Here is a 15,401-nt window from a genome sequence, read left to right on the forward strand (position 1 = left end):
ATTCCCTCTCTCACTGTGCCTCTCTCTGTCAAATAAATAAATAAAATCTTTAAAAAAAATAAAAAATAAATAAAAGCAAGCTATACATTTCCTGTGTATCCATTTAGTCTTCCTCAAAATTCAGCAACTATATTTGAACCCATATAATGTTTGAACTGTTTCTCAAAATTAAGCAACTATATTTGAATCCTTTTTTCTATCAGGGTTCAGAGACCAAAGAATGTGTTTTTAAAAGCCTGTGAGCACAAATAATTTATGTTCATCTATAACATGTAAGGAATATACAAATATTATACAATCATAAAAAGTACATATGGCAGCTCTTACTACATCATATTTGATCACTGTGTTTCATATTAAAGAATATTTGAGTGATGCCAGACTCACTCTAGGACAAACACAGCAACAATCCACTATTCATCCTTTATCCAGTAGGCCTTGCCTATGTGAAAGACAGCTGGCTGACTATTAAGGGAGTTAAAAAGAAGCAGAAGAGTTAATTCTTAAATTTGAGGGACTTCCAAGTACACTGCAGTGATAAGCTATTCTAGAAAGAAAGATCTAGACATCTGGCAGTGCTAGGATCACCTCAGAATACAGTCTAATACTAAGCATTTTCTAAAGGATATACTAGAGGGGCGCCTGGGTGGCTCAGTGGTTAAGCATCTGCCTTCAGATCAGGTTATGATCCCAGGGTCCTGGGATCAAGTCCCGCATCAGGCTCCTTGCTCAGCAGGGAGCCTGCTTCTCCCTCTGCCTGCCACTCCCCCCTGCTTGTGCTCTCTCCTTCTCTCTCTGACAACTAAATAAATAAAATCTTAAAAAACACTAAAGGATGTACTAGATACTTTCTTTATGTCTTTCCTTCTTGAAGAGAGCCCTGTGAGGAAATAGGTACTATTTTTCTCTATTTTCCAGGTGAGGCTATTGAGACCCTGAAAGTTTAAATAACCACCCAACAATCCAAGGATGAGAGGTCAGGTTTTGAACTCAGGTTGGGGGAGGGCATCAGAACCTATGCTTTTAAACGTTACACTCTTCTGTCTTTAATCTATATACTCAGAATATTTTTTCTTTTTGAATTTCAAAAAGATCAAATGGTTTCTTTTGATTGTTATGAGAAAGTTTCAACAATTGTTCATATTTAAAGGATAAACTAGCCAAACAAAGCATTCAGTAAAATGATGAGGTGGGAGGAATGAAATGGAGATTGAGCAAATATGTTTCTATTTATAGATGAGTCTTGGTCCTTGCTGTGGGATGCATACTTACGAGACTTTTTGGTGGTAACGTTGACTGGGGGGCTTGAGGGCCCTGCTCCAGCAGTGTTGTAAGCTCTCACGGAAGCAAAGTAGATGGTATTGGCTTTCAGCCCTGTAATGTTTTTGGTTGTGACATTCCCACTGACGCTAATTTTCCTAATCATGGATTCTTTGGAGTCATCTGTCCAGTATAATACCTGATCATTAAAAACAAAGAACAAATAATTCATTATTTCTCAGCAGCTATCAACCATGGTAGGGTATGGGAAGAAACAGGAACATAAATAGAAGAATATTTTCTAATTATAATGGTTATACAACAACAACAACAAAATAATCAAGGTCTAATGTTTATAGGGAGGAAATTTAAAAATACAAATTCACAATGGAAATTAGAGAAACTAGAGGTTTTTTAAGAATACCAAAATAAAGTGGAGCACCTGGGTGGCTCAGTCAGTTAAGTGCCAGACACTTGATTTTGGCTTGGGTCGTGATCTCGGGGTCATGAGATCGAACCCCACGCTGGGCTCTGTGCTCAGTGCAGTGTCTTCTTGGGATTTTCTCTGTTCCTCTCCCTCTGCCCCTCCCCCCAAAATAAAATAAATAAATAAAATCTTTAAAGAAAGAAAAGGAATACCAAAAGAAAGTATTTCATGAGCTCTCTAAATGTTATCAGCTTAAACAAAGGGTATATAATAACTTGGACCAAAACAAGATTCATACCATCAATCAAGGACATTGGTTATGATGTTTTACTCTTGACATTTCCTCCAGAGTTCTTTGAATGACAGGTTAATTAATAATTCAACTTATATCAAGCTCTTCCTATACATTAGCACCGACTTAGGCACATAGAAAAAGACAAAAGAGAATAAAGCTTGGTGCCTGCCTAGGATTCCCTTATAATCTCATTAAGAGATTAGAATATATAGGTGAACAAAAAGCAGAGGATGCATTCCAAAGAAGTGATATTGGAAAAAAAAGAATGCTCTGGGAATTTGAAGAAAGACAACATCAGGGAGTGATTAGAAAAGGGTTCAAAGAAAAGAGGACACTAGAGATGAGATTTCAGAAATAAATAGGATTCAGATAAGAGGTAAGGCATTTCAGGATTACAGTAGGAAGAGAGATCGATCATATGAATAGAACTTTCTTTTTTTTTCTTTTCCTCTTTTCTTCCTTTCTTTTTGGACCAGAAGTTGCATTAAAAACAACAACAACAACAAAAACAGTACAAGGCAAAATTAAAAAGTTTAGAATTGTTCTTTTACTCCAAAATAAAATAAATGTATTTTCCGTTTGGGGAATCACTGGATTTGCAAGTTAAAGAGTAATAAGTAATTAATAAGTCTCGTCGCTTGACTTTGTGAGAGTTAAGGCCCATAAATGTGATTTACTGCATTCTATACAGACTATAAAGGGCAGATTAAGGAGAATCTAGGTTTTTTTCTTATCATTTAACTGCCTTTTCCAAGATGACTATATCTATTCAAGTCATGCTCCAATTCAAAGACAGCTTTCCCAGTAAAATTCTTCTATGGTTTAAGATCATTGAGGATTAGACATTTATTACTCCCCAAGAAACAAATATGATGGTGATTTGAATAAATAAATATGATAATCACTCGGTCACCTTCAAAATGGCTACCATTTGCTAATTTGCTTGCCTGAAATCACCTAGAAAGATCCCCTCTGCTCACTCCCCTTGACAGCTATAGACATACAATGTTATATGCTAAGAACTAGGTTAGTAGTATAGGGCTGCTGAACAAGAACTGCTGTGTGGTTAACTGGCATAGTCCCAAGGGAAAGTGAAATTAATGTGGATTACCTCATAGCCCAGCACTCTTCCAGTGTTTCTATTCCAGGGAATAGCATTCCATGAAACCTCCATTTCCGAAGCAGAAAAACTCTGGACAGACGTTCCCCTTGGGGCCAGTTGAGGTTCTATCATTTAAAAAAGACACAAGCATCTTCAGCAGAGTGCTTCATGGAAAATAAATGCAAAATATACATACATGCCCAAGTATGACCATTCCAGGGCTGACCACAACTTACCATCTTCCCCAGAGTAGACAATGGACACAGTACTCAGAGATCCTTCCCCTTCGTTATTATATACACCCACTTTGACTTCAAAGGGAGAGAGGGGCGTGATGCTTTCATTTCTGTAAACAAACCTTGATGATTCTACAGATGGTACTCTTTCCTTGGTCCAGGCTGTTGAGCCAACTGGCCGCAACATGATGATGTACCCAAATTCCTCTCCGTTCTGTAGTTCTTCTGGAATTGACTTGGGCAGAAGTGATCAATTACTGAGTATTTACAAAAATATTTTATAGAGCTGTTATAATTTTTATTGATTATTTGGCATTTCTTTTAATGTAGACAAACATGGATATTAACCCTGTTTAATGAAACATTGAAAAAATAATAATACTTTTTTTTTAAAGATTTTATTTACTTATTCAACAGATAGATAGAAAGAGAGCACAAGTAGGCAGAGTGGCAGGCAGAAGGAGGGGGAGAAGCAGGCCCTCCGCTGAGCAGGGAGCCGGACGTGGGGCTCAATCCCAGGACCCCAGGATCATGACCTGAGCCGAAGACAGCTGCTTAACCGACTGAGACACCCAGGCGCCCCAATAATACTTTTATTGGGAATGCCAATTAGGAAAACGATCCCAATTAAAGATATTCAGATAAATAAATGAAAAATTTAAATGGAAATGTAAAACAGGTTTTACATGTTTATATCTCTTTCCATGATTATTCATTAAGTTGTAATAATAAAATGTAATAAAAATGGTTTAGAAGATTTCAAGATTTTATAAGTTAAAACATAATTTGGATATGAATTTTTTAAACTCAGCACAAAATTAACTTATTAACTATTTCAAGGCTAGCTATGTTTTCTTTTCATAAAATTTTCAACAAATTCTTATAAGATACAGATAATATAACTGTTATGTAATAATATTTGCTTTAAGACATATAGAGTATTACTCAAACACAAAAGCATAAAAGACCTCCCAGTATTTTTTACCATACATCTTCATTAGTAGTAACATCAGCATGCACTTTTCCTGACATTAAAAAAAAAACAAAAACAAAAAAAACTTTGTTTATTCCCACAGAGACCAAATTCTGTAAGATTCATTTAAAACCTAACTTATCATTATTAACATTACAAAACAAAAATAGATATAAGGTCCCCAGAACTCTACAGATATTACACATTACAATCACATAAAATAAACACACAAAAATGAATTTATGCTTGAATTTAGACAAACATTCCACCTGTTTACAAGAAAGTTGTATTTAAAAATCTATGAAAATTTAGGTTTTTTTAAAGAAAAATGTTTTTCTTTTCTTTCCTTTTTCAAATATTTTGATAGACTAATAAAGGCATACCTGATAGGACATTAATGCTTGAGTCCCACCTGCCTACAACTCCTTTTCTGAGGGTTTCCTTTACCCATACATAACCATTCATCGTACCAAATAATCCTGAGACTTGGACCACATCTGCTTACCCAGCAATGGGCACCAGAATCAATGGTCCCATCTTTTTTTTTTTTTTTTCCAAAGATTTTATTTATTTATTTGAGAGAGAGAATGAGAGACAGCACGAGAGGGAAGAGGGTCAGAGGGAGAGGCAGACTCCCCGCCGAGCAGGGAGCCCGATGCGGGACTCGATCCCGGGACTCCAGGATCATGACCTGAGCCGAAGGCAGTCGCTTAACCAACTGAGCCACCCAGGCGCCCTCAATGGTCCCATCTTAATCACTATGTATGAGGTGTCCTGGTGCCAAATCTTCATGTTCTAGAGTGACTGACAGACCCCATCAATTCCTCTCCTCTACAGAGTTTGAATATGAAACACAGGAGGGGACAATCCTAGATAAACTTAGAGCAGGCAATAAGAAGAAAACATACAATGAATATAGTAGGGACAATGAAGCGGTAGAAGCCAAGAGAAAATGGAAGCTGTAACTCACATAGAGAAGAGATAGAATGGAGCTGTTAGTGAAGTAGGAAGTCATAAGTAAAGGAAACAGGTAGAACAAGGAGCAAGCATGAGGGACTACTGTAGCAGGAGCTGGATTACCAGAGTAGCTGGCAGCAGACTTAGAGCCACCGTGCTCTGAACAGTGATGAACGATGTTCCAGTTCTTCATTTGACCTGCCTGCTTGGTTATTGAGACTTCTTTCATCCTCATTACCTCCCACATAGCTTTAAAATAAATCCCCATTAACTGAGATGACCTGAGCTGGTCTCTGTTTCTTGCCATGTGGAACAGTCTAACAAATACAGAAAGTGAAAAGAGGAAGAAAAATATAGGTTCTCAAATCTGGGGAAAGAAAATGTTTCCTTGTATGCACTTTCACAGGGAGATCAGATTTAAAATTGTTAATTTTTAGTGGAATCGAGATTTATGAGAACTTAAGCTACTTGCTAGAGCATTTGCTTTTTGATGCTCCTCTGATCTAAGATTTAATCAAGATGTTTAGCTCATCTGAGAAAATGAAGGACTTCAGTTTTTGTTAGTCAAGTACAATTAGTGTTTCTCATGATGTTCCCTCAAGATCCAAGTCCGACAGATGCAGTTTAGAAAGGGGGGAGGGGAAGATACTTATTTAGGGTCTCCATTTTATTCTTCCCATATGCGCAGAGGGGAAAATGATGGAAAGATATATATAGATATTTAAGATGGTCAGGATGAAAGTCTCCTTCTTTAAGCAAAGGAAGTGTCCAGTAGAAAAAAGAAATTCAGAAATTCTTCTGGTAGTAAAATCTATTACAGTTGGTAAAGACTAAGAACAGAATCTTTAGTTTAGACCAAGGGCAGCAAACTATGGCCTAAGAGCCAAATCTTCTGCAGCCTGGTTTTGGAAATAACAAACACAGTCACAACTGTTCATTTATCTACGATATGTGGATGCTTTTGATGACAATGGCGGGGTTGGAAGTTGTGAGAGACCATGTGGTCCACAGGCTGAAAACTTTCTGAATACTTTTCCTGACCTGCCCTTTTCCAAAAAAAAAAAAAACAAAAAAAAACAACTCCCAGTATAGGTGTTTATCTTTTACTCCATAGTACTTTATCCTATATTCCTAACCTTATAGTCATATTTTATATGACATATTCACCACAAGTATCTTAAACTTGAGAGTATCTGGGAGTACAAATTATGATAAGATGTGAATAAAGATACCTTAAAAAGGAATTGGCATTTACTACATTCCAAAAGTTAGATATCAGGTCTAGGTTGCTGGAAACAAAACAAACCAAAACAAATAAACAAACACAAAATAGACATTACTTTGGTACTGGAGAAAACACAAGGAGGATGTTTATTTCAAGCAGATTATACTATGGTGTATTTACATGAGCAGCAATCTGGGATGACCAGTAAAGCTGTCACTTATAAACCATAATGGTGGATTCTCACTGAATTTAGAATGGTCATTGGTTGTGCATTAGTTCTGAAAGCCCGTCAGGTACTATTTCATCTGCAATAGTGGTGACTTTGGCCATCTCTCCACTCCCAATTTCTTTTTCAAAACATAGTTCCGATAAACTAGGGTGGTACCTTTCCTGACCTTCTTCCATGCTGGATTAAGACTGTCCTGTCCTGTTGGCCTCTGAACATTCAGAACTTTTTAAAATTTATTTTTGTACCCCCACTGCTTGCAACAGAGTAGCTCTTCTTCATTGAATTGAAAGAGTTCCTAAATGCCTTCTGGTGGCTTGAACTAATGTATGCATTGCCTTCTAAATATACATAACCTATTCCTTAAAGAAGTTTGGGCATCAGAAGGATTTGGCTCAGTAACTGCGTGTATGTGATGCCAAATGTGAATGATACATGGGAAACTGCATCCATTAATGTAATTTCTGCAAGTATCTATCTATATATCTGATACCCCAAGAAAAAACACACAGAGCAAATGATTTTGACTTAATTTTTTTTTAATTTTTTAAAATAGAGGCCAACAAATGTTTTCTGTAGAAGGCCAGATAGTAACTATCTTAAGCAATGGGAGACATATGGTCTCTTGTGAAAGCATGAATGCAACAACACTTTATACCTGAGAGGATGGGTGTGGTGGTCGGGGGATTTGTGTATGAAAACAGGGAGCAGGGCAAGGTTGGCCCATAGGTGATGGTTTGATGAAACTTGCTTGAAAGAAAAGGACCTTATAAATCATGGAAATATACATATTACATATATATATATATATATATATATATATATATATATATATATATTGTAACTCACATCCTCTCTGTTTAAGAATAGTATACACAGGATTTCCTATTCCTCTCACATATTGAATGTGCTAAAACAATTATTTACCAACCTTTAGTAATTTCTGACTTTAGAGGAGAAAAAATAATGCATGATATCAGGCAAAATTTCCTATACACTATGATGAAATGTTTATTTGACCTTCGAAGAATATTGAAGCCTAAATAACCTACTTAACCATCACACTAAAGCAAACCTCTTGTAGGCTCATGTGGGAGTCACTGGTTTTGTGGGAAATGTATTCAGAGGACAGGAATAATTTGACTAACTTACTGCTTAAGGCAGATATATAGGGACTCTTGCCCACTCTGAACCATGACACCGTGTAGGGATACGTGGAATTCAAATTTAGGACAAAGTAAAAGAGCATGGAGCGAGAGCCCTGTGTTAAAATGCTCCCACTGCCCACCACCCAAATCTTTTTTAAGATTTACTTATTTATTTTAGAGAGCAGAGAGTGGGAGTGGGGACGGGGAGGGGCAGAGGGAGAGGAAGAGGGAATCTCAAGCAGGCTCCCCACTGAGTGCAGTCGGTTGCAGGGCTCAATTCCACGACCCTGAGATCATGACCTGTGCTGAAATCAAGAGTCAGATGCTTAACTGACTTAGTCACCCAGGAGCCCCCCACATCACATTTCTAAACCTCTGTTTTCTTATCTGAAAGTGGGATTACCCACCTCCTAGCATTGCTGTGAGGACTGAATAACATGAAATGTCCAGCGCAGCACAGAAACCCTGTAAGTGCTCTGTGAGTCCTCTCTGCCTCAGGCCTCTGAGAGCTTCTTCTCTTTCAGTACCATCCACCCATCAAACAGTACTCGGGCAGGCCATGCCACATTCCAGGCACTGTGCTGGGCTCACCATGTCTACGTGAAACTAGATGTCCAGAAGAAAGGACACCTGGTTTCTGGCTCTGTCATTTACAACCTTGAGAAAACAACATCTCTGTGCCTGAGTTTACTCACAGATAAAAAGAGTTTACTACTACTACCACTCTCTCTCTCTCTATCTTTAATGGAATTTTGTAAGGAATAAAATGGACCTTTTACTACTGCAAAATCATTTATAGATACAGTGAATACTCTCATTCAACAACAGTGTTTCTAAACCTCAGCACTATTGACATTTTGGGCCAGATAATTCCTTGTGGTGGGGGCTGTCTGTGCCTTGTAGGATGTTTAGCATCATCACTGGCCTCTGCCCAAACACAACTCTCTCCCAACTTAGTTGTGACAATCAAACCTGTCCTCAGACATTGTAAAATGTCTACTGAGAGAGAAAATCACCCTGCTTCCCAATGAGAACCCCCCTTGTACGCGTCAGCTAGGATGATTTTCTTTTTTTTTAAAGATTATTTATTTATTTATTTGAGAGAGAGAGAATGAGAGACAGAGAGCATGAGAGGGAGGAGAGTCAGAGGGAGAAGCAGACTCCCCGCTGAGCAGGGAGCCCAATGTGGGACTCGATCCCGGGACTCCAGGATCATGACCTGAGCCGAAGGCAGTCGCTTAACCAACTGAGCCGCCCAGGAGCCCCAGGATGATTTTCAATTAAAACATCCATGGCCATCATGCTCTTAGGTATAATTTTAAAATGTCTGAGGAAGTGGATGTTTTGGCAGTATGAAAGTTATTATCAAAATGTCAAAAACACGTACACAGGCAATGAAACAGGGCAGGGCTCTTTTATCAGTTATAGCTGAGGCTCAAAGCTGACAACAAGGGTATGACATGATATGCATTCCAAAGAGAGACATCAAACCATTTATAGGCAAAATTTAGCCTCTCCTCTATGACAACGGTATATCAAAGGAGTGTTCGGTTTTTTAGGGAGAGAATAGCAGGAAAATATTTCTTCTGAGAGAGTTGTTGAAAACGCTGTGCATTCCTACCCCTCTACCAAGGGAAAGTAATGGGGCCACTTCTCATTCTTTGCCTAACCAAGTGAAGAGGCCTCACAAAGAACCACTTGGTATGTGCTCTCCGGAATTTGGGACAGATAGGTTCTTTTAACTGACAATGCCTGAGAAACTTCTAAAGGAGAGAGAGATCTGGACAACACATGGTAGCAGAGTGAAGAGAGAGGCTAAACAGGAATGCACTATACTCCCACTGAACATAGAACAAAGATATGTTTGCTGAGGGTAAGTGTGGATCCCATGCAAGGGACCCATGAGAAGCTTTGAAAGGGACTCTATCTACAAAGACCATCTAGAAGAGAAAGACAACCTCCACCAGAAGGGACTGGACATGGACCACCAGACCCCAGGAACTGAGGAGACTTTTCAGTAGCCAGCTGGGCTTGCACCAAGGAATTGTAACTAGAAGTTCCCTGTGAGGGATTTCCTGGATGCCCCACCCCCAACCAAAAACAAACAAACAAAAAAACAACTACCCTATAAAATAACAGCATCTGATGGTTACCAGAGGGGAAGTGGATGGGGTGGGGGGTTGGGCGAAACTGGTGATGGGGATTAAAGAGCACACTTATCATGATGAGCACTGAGTAATGTATAAATTGCTGGATCACTGCACTGTACACGCAACTAATTTAACACTATATGTTAACCATACTGGAATCAAAATTAAAAACTTAATAAAAAAAAATAACAGTGTCTGGCCATTTGCCACTTCTGGAGTACTCCAAAGTCAAATTACAAATGTACCAGCAATCAGGACCTGTTCAGTACTCTTCCTCTTCTCTCAGCCCAAACTCACCACAACTCCGGAGAAGTAAGAGGTAACATAGGGATTAGGGAAGGAGAGATTCAACAGCAGAATGGAGACTAGGTAGAGAACTGACTATACATTCCCTTTCACACTGTGGAATCCTTAGGCTGAGGCAAGCCCAAGCTACTGGAAACAAGAAACATTAGGTTGGAGAAAAGTCTAAAGTTTATGATAATAAACCAGGCTGAAATTTTTAATAAGTATAAAATGAGCCTATATGTTAATTTGTAAGAATAAGAACCATAAAAGCTATGCCATCTGCCCAAGTTTTTGTCTGGACGCAGGGGTGTTTAAAGAACAGTGATAGGAAAAGAATTTCCACCTGCATTCTACTGAGTCTAACTTGTGTGCAAGAGCATAGTTCCAGAAGTAATAAATACAAAAATGTCTAGTCCATCAAGTAATAATTGAAATGCTACTGGCAAACCTTCAATAAACCCTGAAGTTGTTTTTCTTATATCTGGGAGAGAATTGTGTTGAGTTAGTTACACTCTCTCATGTTAGTAGAAATAAAAGTTTCTAATACCTCCTCTAAGTAATTCATCATCAGGAGTCTTTCATACCATGTATTTTTATATATTCTCAGCAGTGATCAAATAAATCTTTTTGTTTTTCAGTATTCTTCCTGGCCAGCTAAATCTTTTTCTTTCAAAATAACTCAGTTGGACAGAAAATTACCTCCCACGTAATGACGAGTTCCGACCGACTTCCTCCACCTCCATTGATGTTTGTTGGTGCCACAACGGGGACTGAAAGCAGCCAAGAGAAATGTGGGATGGCAATTATTAAAGTACATCTTCATCAGGAAGAATTTTCTTTTTAGATTTCACCTTTCAAAATCTCATGCTGCACATTGTGAGAGTCTTGCATTTTTAATGAACATAAATTATGTTTACACATATCCAAATTTCTAAGAGAGAGGACACAGTTGTGTTTGATACATGAGCACCCTGGCTCCAAAATTAATTAAAAATCGAGTAACATCGTGTATTTGACATTATTATGCATCATCTACTAATTGGCAAAATGATGTTCCATTCAGATGGTAACCGTGACAGTGCTGATTTAGTGCCTAATTATACAGTTGTGCTGTAAACAAGTTACTGAGGCAGTCTATTAATTAATTCTTTTTTTTAATAAACCAACTAAAATGATTTTTCTTTTTTGTCATCAAGATAGTTTAACATTTAAAAATGCATTCTTAAAAATATCTAAGTAAATAAATTCTTGTTATTCTAACTCTATGTTTGAATCTCACATTCTCTCAGTACAGAACAGAAAGGACTTTTCCTCTAACCTTTCACGTGCCAGCTAAGAAGATGGCCCCCTGTCAAGGATGTGACAGAGGCGATTTTCTCCGTTTAACTCTAGGACTCTAAGGCTCTGTGGTAGAACATTCCAGACACTGATCATTTCTATGAATTAGAAAACAATTATGCCCTTCATGTATACCCTTGTGAGGACTAGTATGACAAATAATAAGTAGTTTGAGGTAAATTACAAAATTGATGAGAGCTGTATGTGTGGGGGTTGTAGTATATAATCAGAATGGGGTTTTACTTTATATATGTGGAAGTGTTGAAATGTAATCCTTTTCACAAAATAATGGCAGATGCATCCTAAATCTGTGATAATGGATATATCTGCATGATATACTTTTTTAAAGGTTGAATTATATGTAATTCTCTATATTTGGTCATTTTTGATCAAGATCCAAAGGTGGGGGGGTGGAAGTGCCTGGGTATGCTGGGTTTTGCTGACTGGTAGGCAGGAATTAAAATACATAATATTTAATTGCCCACTTCAAAATTTTCTCCCACTGTGGAGACCATGCAGACAAATTTAGACTACTTATCTTAATTATTGCCATTTGATACAGATGTTTAACTTTATAAACGACACAGTGATATAATAGTCTAATTATTCTTTTTGATAATAGCACCTATCAGACATTACCCATTTTCATACTCAGATTTGCCCTTTGTCTGCTTTGATCTTCACAATGCATTTAAAAGATTGCCTTGTACTTACACCCTATTTTCTAAGTCTTCCATGGCCTTTGGCCAAAAACACATAAATCCATGTGGGTTTTACCGTTGCAGGGTTTCTGGTACTCAACAACTTAGAGTGACACTTTTCCAGGACCATTAAATAGTGTAGATACATAAGGAAATTATTTTAAATTATACTTTAATTTACTCTCTACAAAGTTTCCAACATTCTGGGCAATAAAATTCCTTTTTTTTTTTATTCTTTTTTCAAATGAAACATACTAAACCCAAGACCATATTGAGAAGTGTCTTTAAGAAGCTACAAAAAAAAAAAAAAAAAAAAAAGGACACACTTCAGTATGATTTGGAAACTCGGGGTAATTATTATGAACACCAGGTCTCATCATGCTACTGAAACAAGAGTGTTAGTGGTCAATAGAAGGTAGTGCACAAGCTTTACTGTAAAATTTTACAGTTAGAGTCAACCCTGCCCAAAGCTACCATGATATGAATCAGCTGTAAAAAACAATCTAAAACTCAAGGTAACAGTGAGTCATAGGCCACCTGGGAGCGTCTTCTCCAGCCAGTCTACAGTAAGGTCTGGGACTTTTTATATTTACACATTTCCTTATGCCAATCTCTTGCTCATCTAGGTTAAGACCCATGGTTATGGAGAATGCCAGTGCCCAAGTCTGAAGATCTGAGTTCAAATCCTGACTATCTGAAACAGTCAGCTAAGATCCCGGCCTTCCTTTTCCTCTTCTGTAAAATGAAGGACTCTCCTCTCAGCTCTAAACTTCTAGGATGATCTCATTTAAGATCGTACTGTCAAATATGTTTTTTGTTCAGTCCCAATCCTATAATGAAAATATTTACGTTATCTTTAAGTTGAAAAAAAGCTTTATTGACATCTGACAGTTGTGCACACTTAATTGAAGTACTTCATGCTTGTTAAGCTAAGCCAGTGACAACAGAGTGATCCCTCATTTATATGACTGAGTAAGAATGTGAACTTTGTTAGCTGCATGCAGCAAGCAGATCAAATGTTACCCTGGATGTAAAGTTTAGGAGTAGAACAAAGAGGATCCATTGAAAAAAGCTTAAGAAGGGGTGATTTCTGAGCCAGGTTCCACTTGTATTTTGCTGTTCAGTGAACCAACTGATGCTCAGTTAGTGCTTCTGTTAAATGAGCTTAGGATTTACCTCATTTGCATGGGAAAGAATTTATACTATTGCTCAATGAAGCTGCAACTAGGTCAGAGTTGAGAAATAGATGGAAATGTGTGGCTGATTGCACCTACAGAGTCTCAATAAATTCTTGGCTACAACAGTTAATGAAACAAGCAGTAACTCATTTGCATGTACAAATCTACAGATTCTCTGTTGGAGTTTGGCTAGAAAATTGATGAGATGAGAGGACAGCTTCTGAAAAACTCTTATTTTTGACATGCCTGCTTAGCTATAATCATCTCTTATTGAACTTGTATTTAGGAGAAAATACTCCTTGCTTTGTATATATAAAAATGTGAAAATGAAAGCTGCTGGTTTCCTGCCTCTGATTTGGGGCCCAAAATATGACAAAACCCATAAAAATACCTCTTATTTGTTTTCTTTAAGAACTATACCATAAAGGATCTTCCACATGTTTAGAAGACATTAATTTCTTACCTGACGCTTTGGTTCTTAACAATTCTGATGCTTTACTTGGTTCTCCAATCCCAATGCTATTCCCAGCAACGACGCGAAATTCATATTCCACCCAAGGACTCAAACCAACCACTGTTGTATTGTAGGTCTTGCCACTGAGAATTTCTGGAACTAAAAAGAGGGGGGCACTTCAGTCATCAAAACTGGCACTACTTAACATCAATCAGTCAATCAAACAAATACATCTGTTTTAGAAAAATCACCCGAAAACACTGGTGTCACTTACCAGTCGAAACAGCCTGCCAACCCACAGAAAATGGTGTCCGAGCCTGAACAGTAAATATTTGAATGGGACTATTATTATCTGAGCCTGGTCTCCAGCTTAGTTGAGAAGTAGTACTGGAAATGTGTTCCACTCTTACATCCTCAGGGGGACCTGGTGGACCTTGAAAAATATGTTCATTGATAACTATATTGAAAATTATTAAATTCATTACTTGGGATAGGGGCAGTTTATTCTTATCTGTTATACTTAGAAGATAAAATACTGAACATAATGTACTTTTAGCAAATTATTTGAGATAAAGCCCTATTCATTCAGTTTACATGGTGAGAGACTAATTTAGAAATCTTCCTTTGAAGATTGGAAAATTCTGGGGTGCCTAGGTGGTTCAGTCGGTTTAGCAACCAACTCTTGATTTCAGCTCAGGTCATGATCTCAGGGTTGTGAGACTGAGCCCCATATTGGGCTCTGTGCTAGGCGTGGGAGCCTGCTTAAGAGTCTCTCCCTCCCCCTCTGCCCCTCCCCGCTCCCTCTTAAAAAAGAAAGAAAGAAAATTCCAATCATGGAATGGATGATTATCATCAGTTAGGGAGCTAATCTCAAAAACTGAAAACAACTTTCATATATTCCTTTTTCAAAAGGTAATTCAAGCAAATGCAGCTTATACGGAGAACTGTAGGAACATATGACTTTGACCCTGTTCTGATGAGAATGGTTTATCATAAATAGAAGGCATGCCTAACTTTTAGGGACTGACACTACACACTGAGTCTGACCACTCCTTATAAATACACAAAACCTACTTAATTCAATATCCATATCCACACTACATATGCCATGGAGTCTTAAAGTTTAGAAAATTTTTTAAAAAATCTATATTTTTATCTCACTTCTTTATCATGATGTGGTTGGTTACTCAAAGATCTACCATTTACTTATTAACATTTCTGTCTGTGAATAAATAATGTGCTCATTTATTTCCATCATTATGCTTACCTCTAACAATGATATCAGCTACAGCAGATAAACTTTCTAGAGTTGTTTTTACCGTGCATAGATATTTTCCTGAATGATTTAACTGAATATTCCTTATCATCAAATCCCCAACAGATTCCTGCAGATAGAAAATGAAAGGGGGATAAAAACATAATAATTCCCAGCAGGACCCATTT

General features: G+C 37.7%; 1 protein-coding gene across 2 annotated transcripts in view; it reads right to left on the bottom strand.

The window, feature by feature from the left end:
- The window catches only part of CNTN6 (contactin 6), a 292,999-nt gene that overhangs the window by 11,192 nt on the left and 266,406 nt on the right, over window positions 1–15,401 (bottom strand). For both annotated transcript variants that reach the window (XM_036079841.2, XM_036079849.2), the window contains exons 14-20: window positions 15,226–15,343; window positions 14,233–14,391; window positions 13,968–14,117; window positions 10,987–11,057; window positions 3,321–3,555; window positions 3,094–3,209; window positions 1,273–1,459 (exon numbers count right to left, since the gene is read on the bottom strand). In XM_036079841.2, coding sequence (XP_035935734.1) covers window positions 1,273–1,459; window positions 3,094–3,209; window positions 3,321–3,555; window positions 10,987–11,057; window positions 13,968–14,117; window positions 14,233–14,391; window positions 15,226–15,343 — 1,036 coding nt within the window. The remainder of the gene's footprint in view (window positions 1–1,272; window positions 1,460–3,093; window positions 3,210–3,320; window positions 3,556–10,986; window positions 11,058–13,967; window positions 14,118–14,232; window positions 14,392–15,225; window positions 15,344–15,401) is intronic.

The sequence above is a fragment of the Halichoerus grypus genome, chromosome 1 (genome assembly GCF_964656455.1).
Source record: "Halichoerus grypus chromosome 1, mHalGry1.hap1.1, whole genome shotgun sequence".
NCBI classification, from domain to species: domain Eukaryota; kingdom Metazoa; phylum Chordata; class Mammalia; order Carnivora; family Phocidae; genus Halichoerus; species Halichoerus grypus.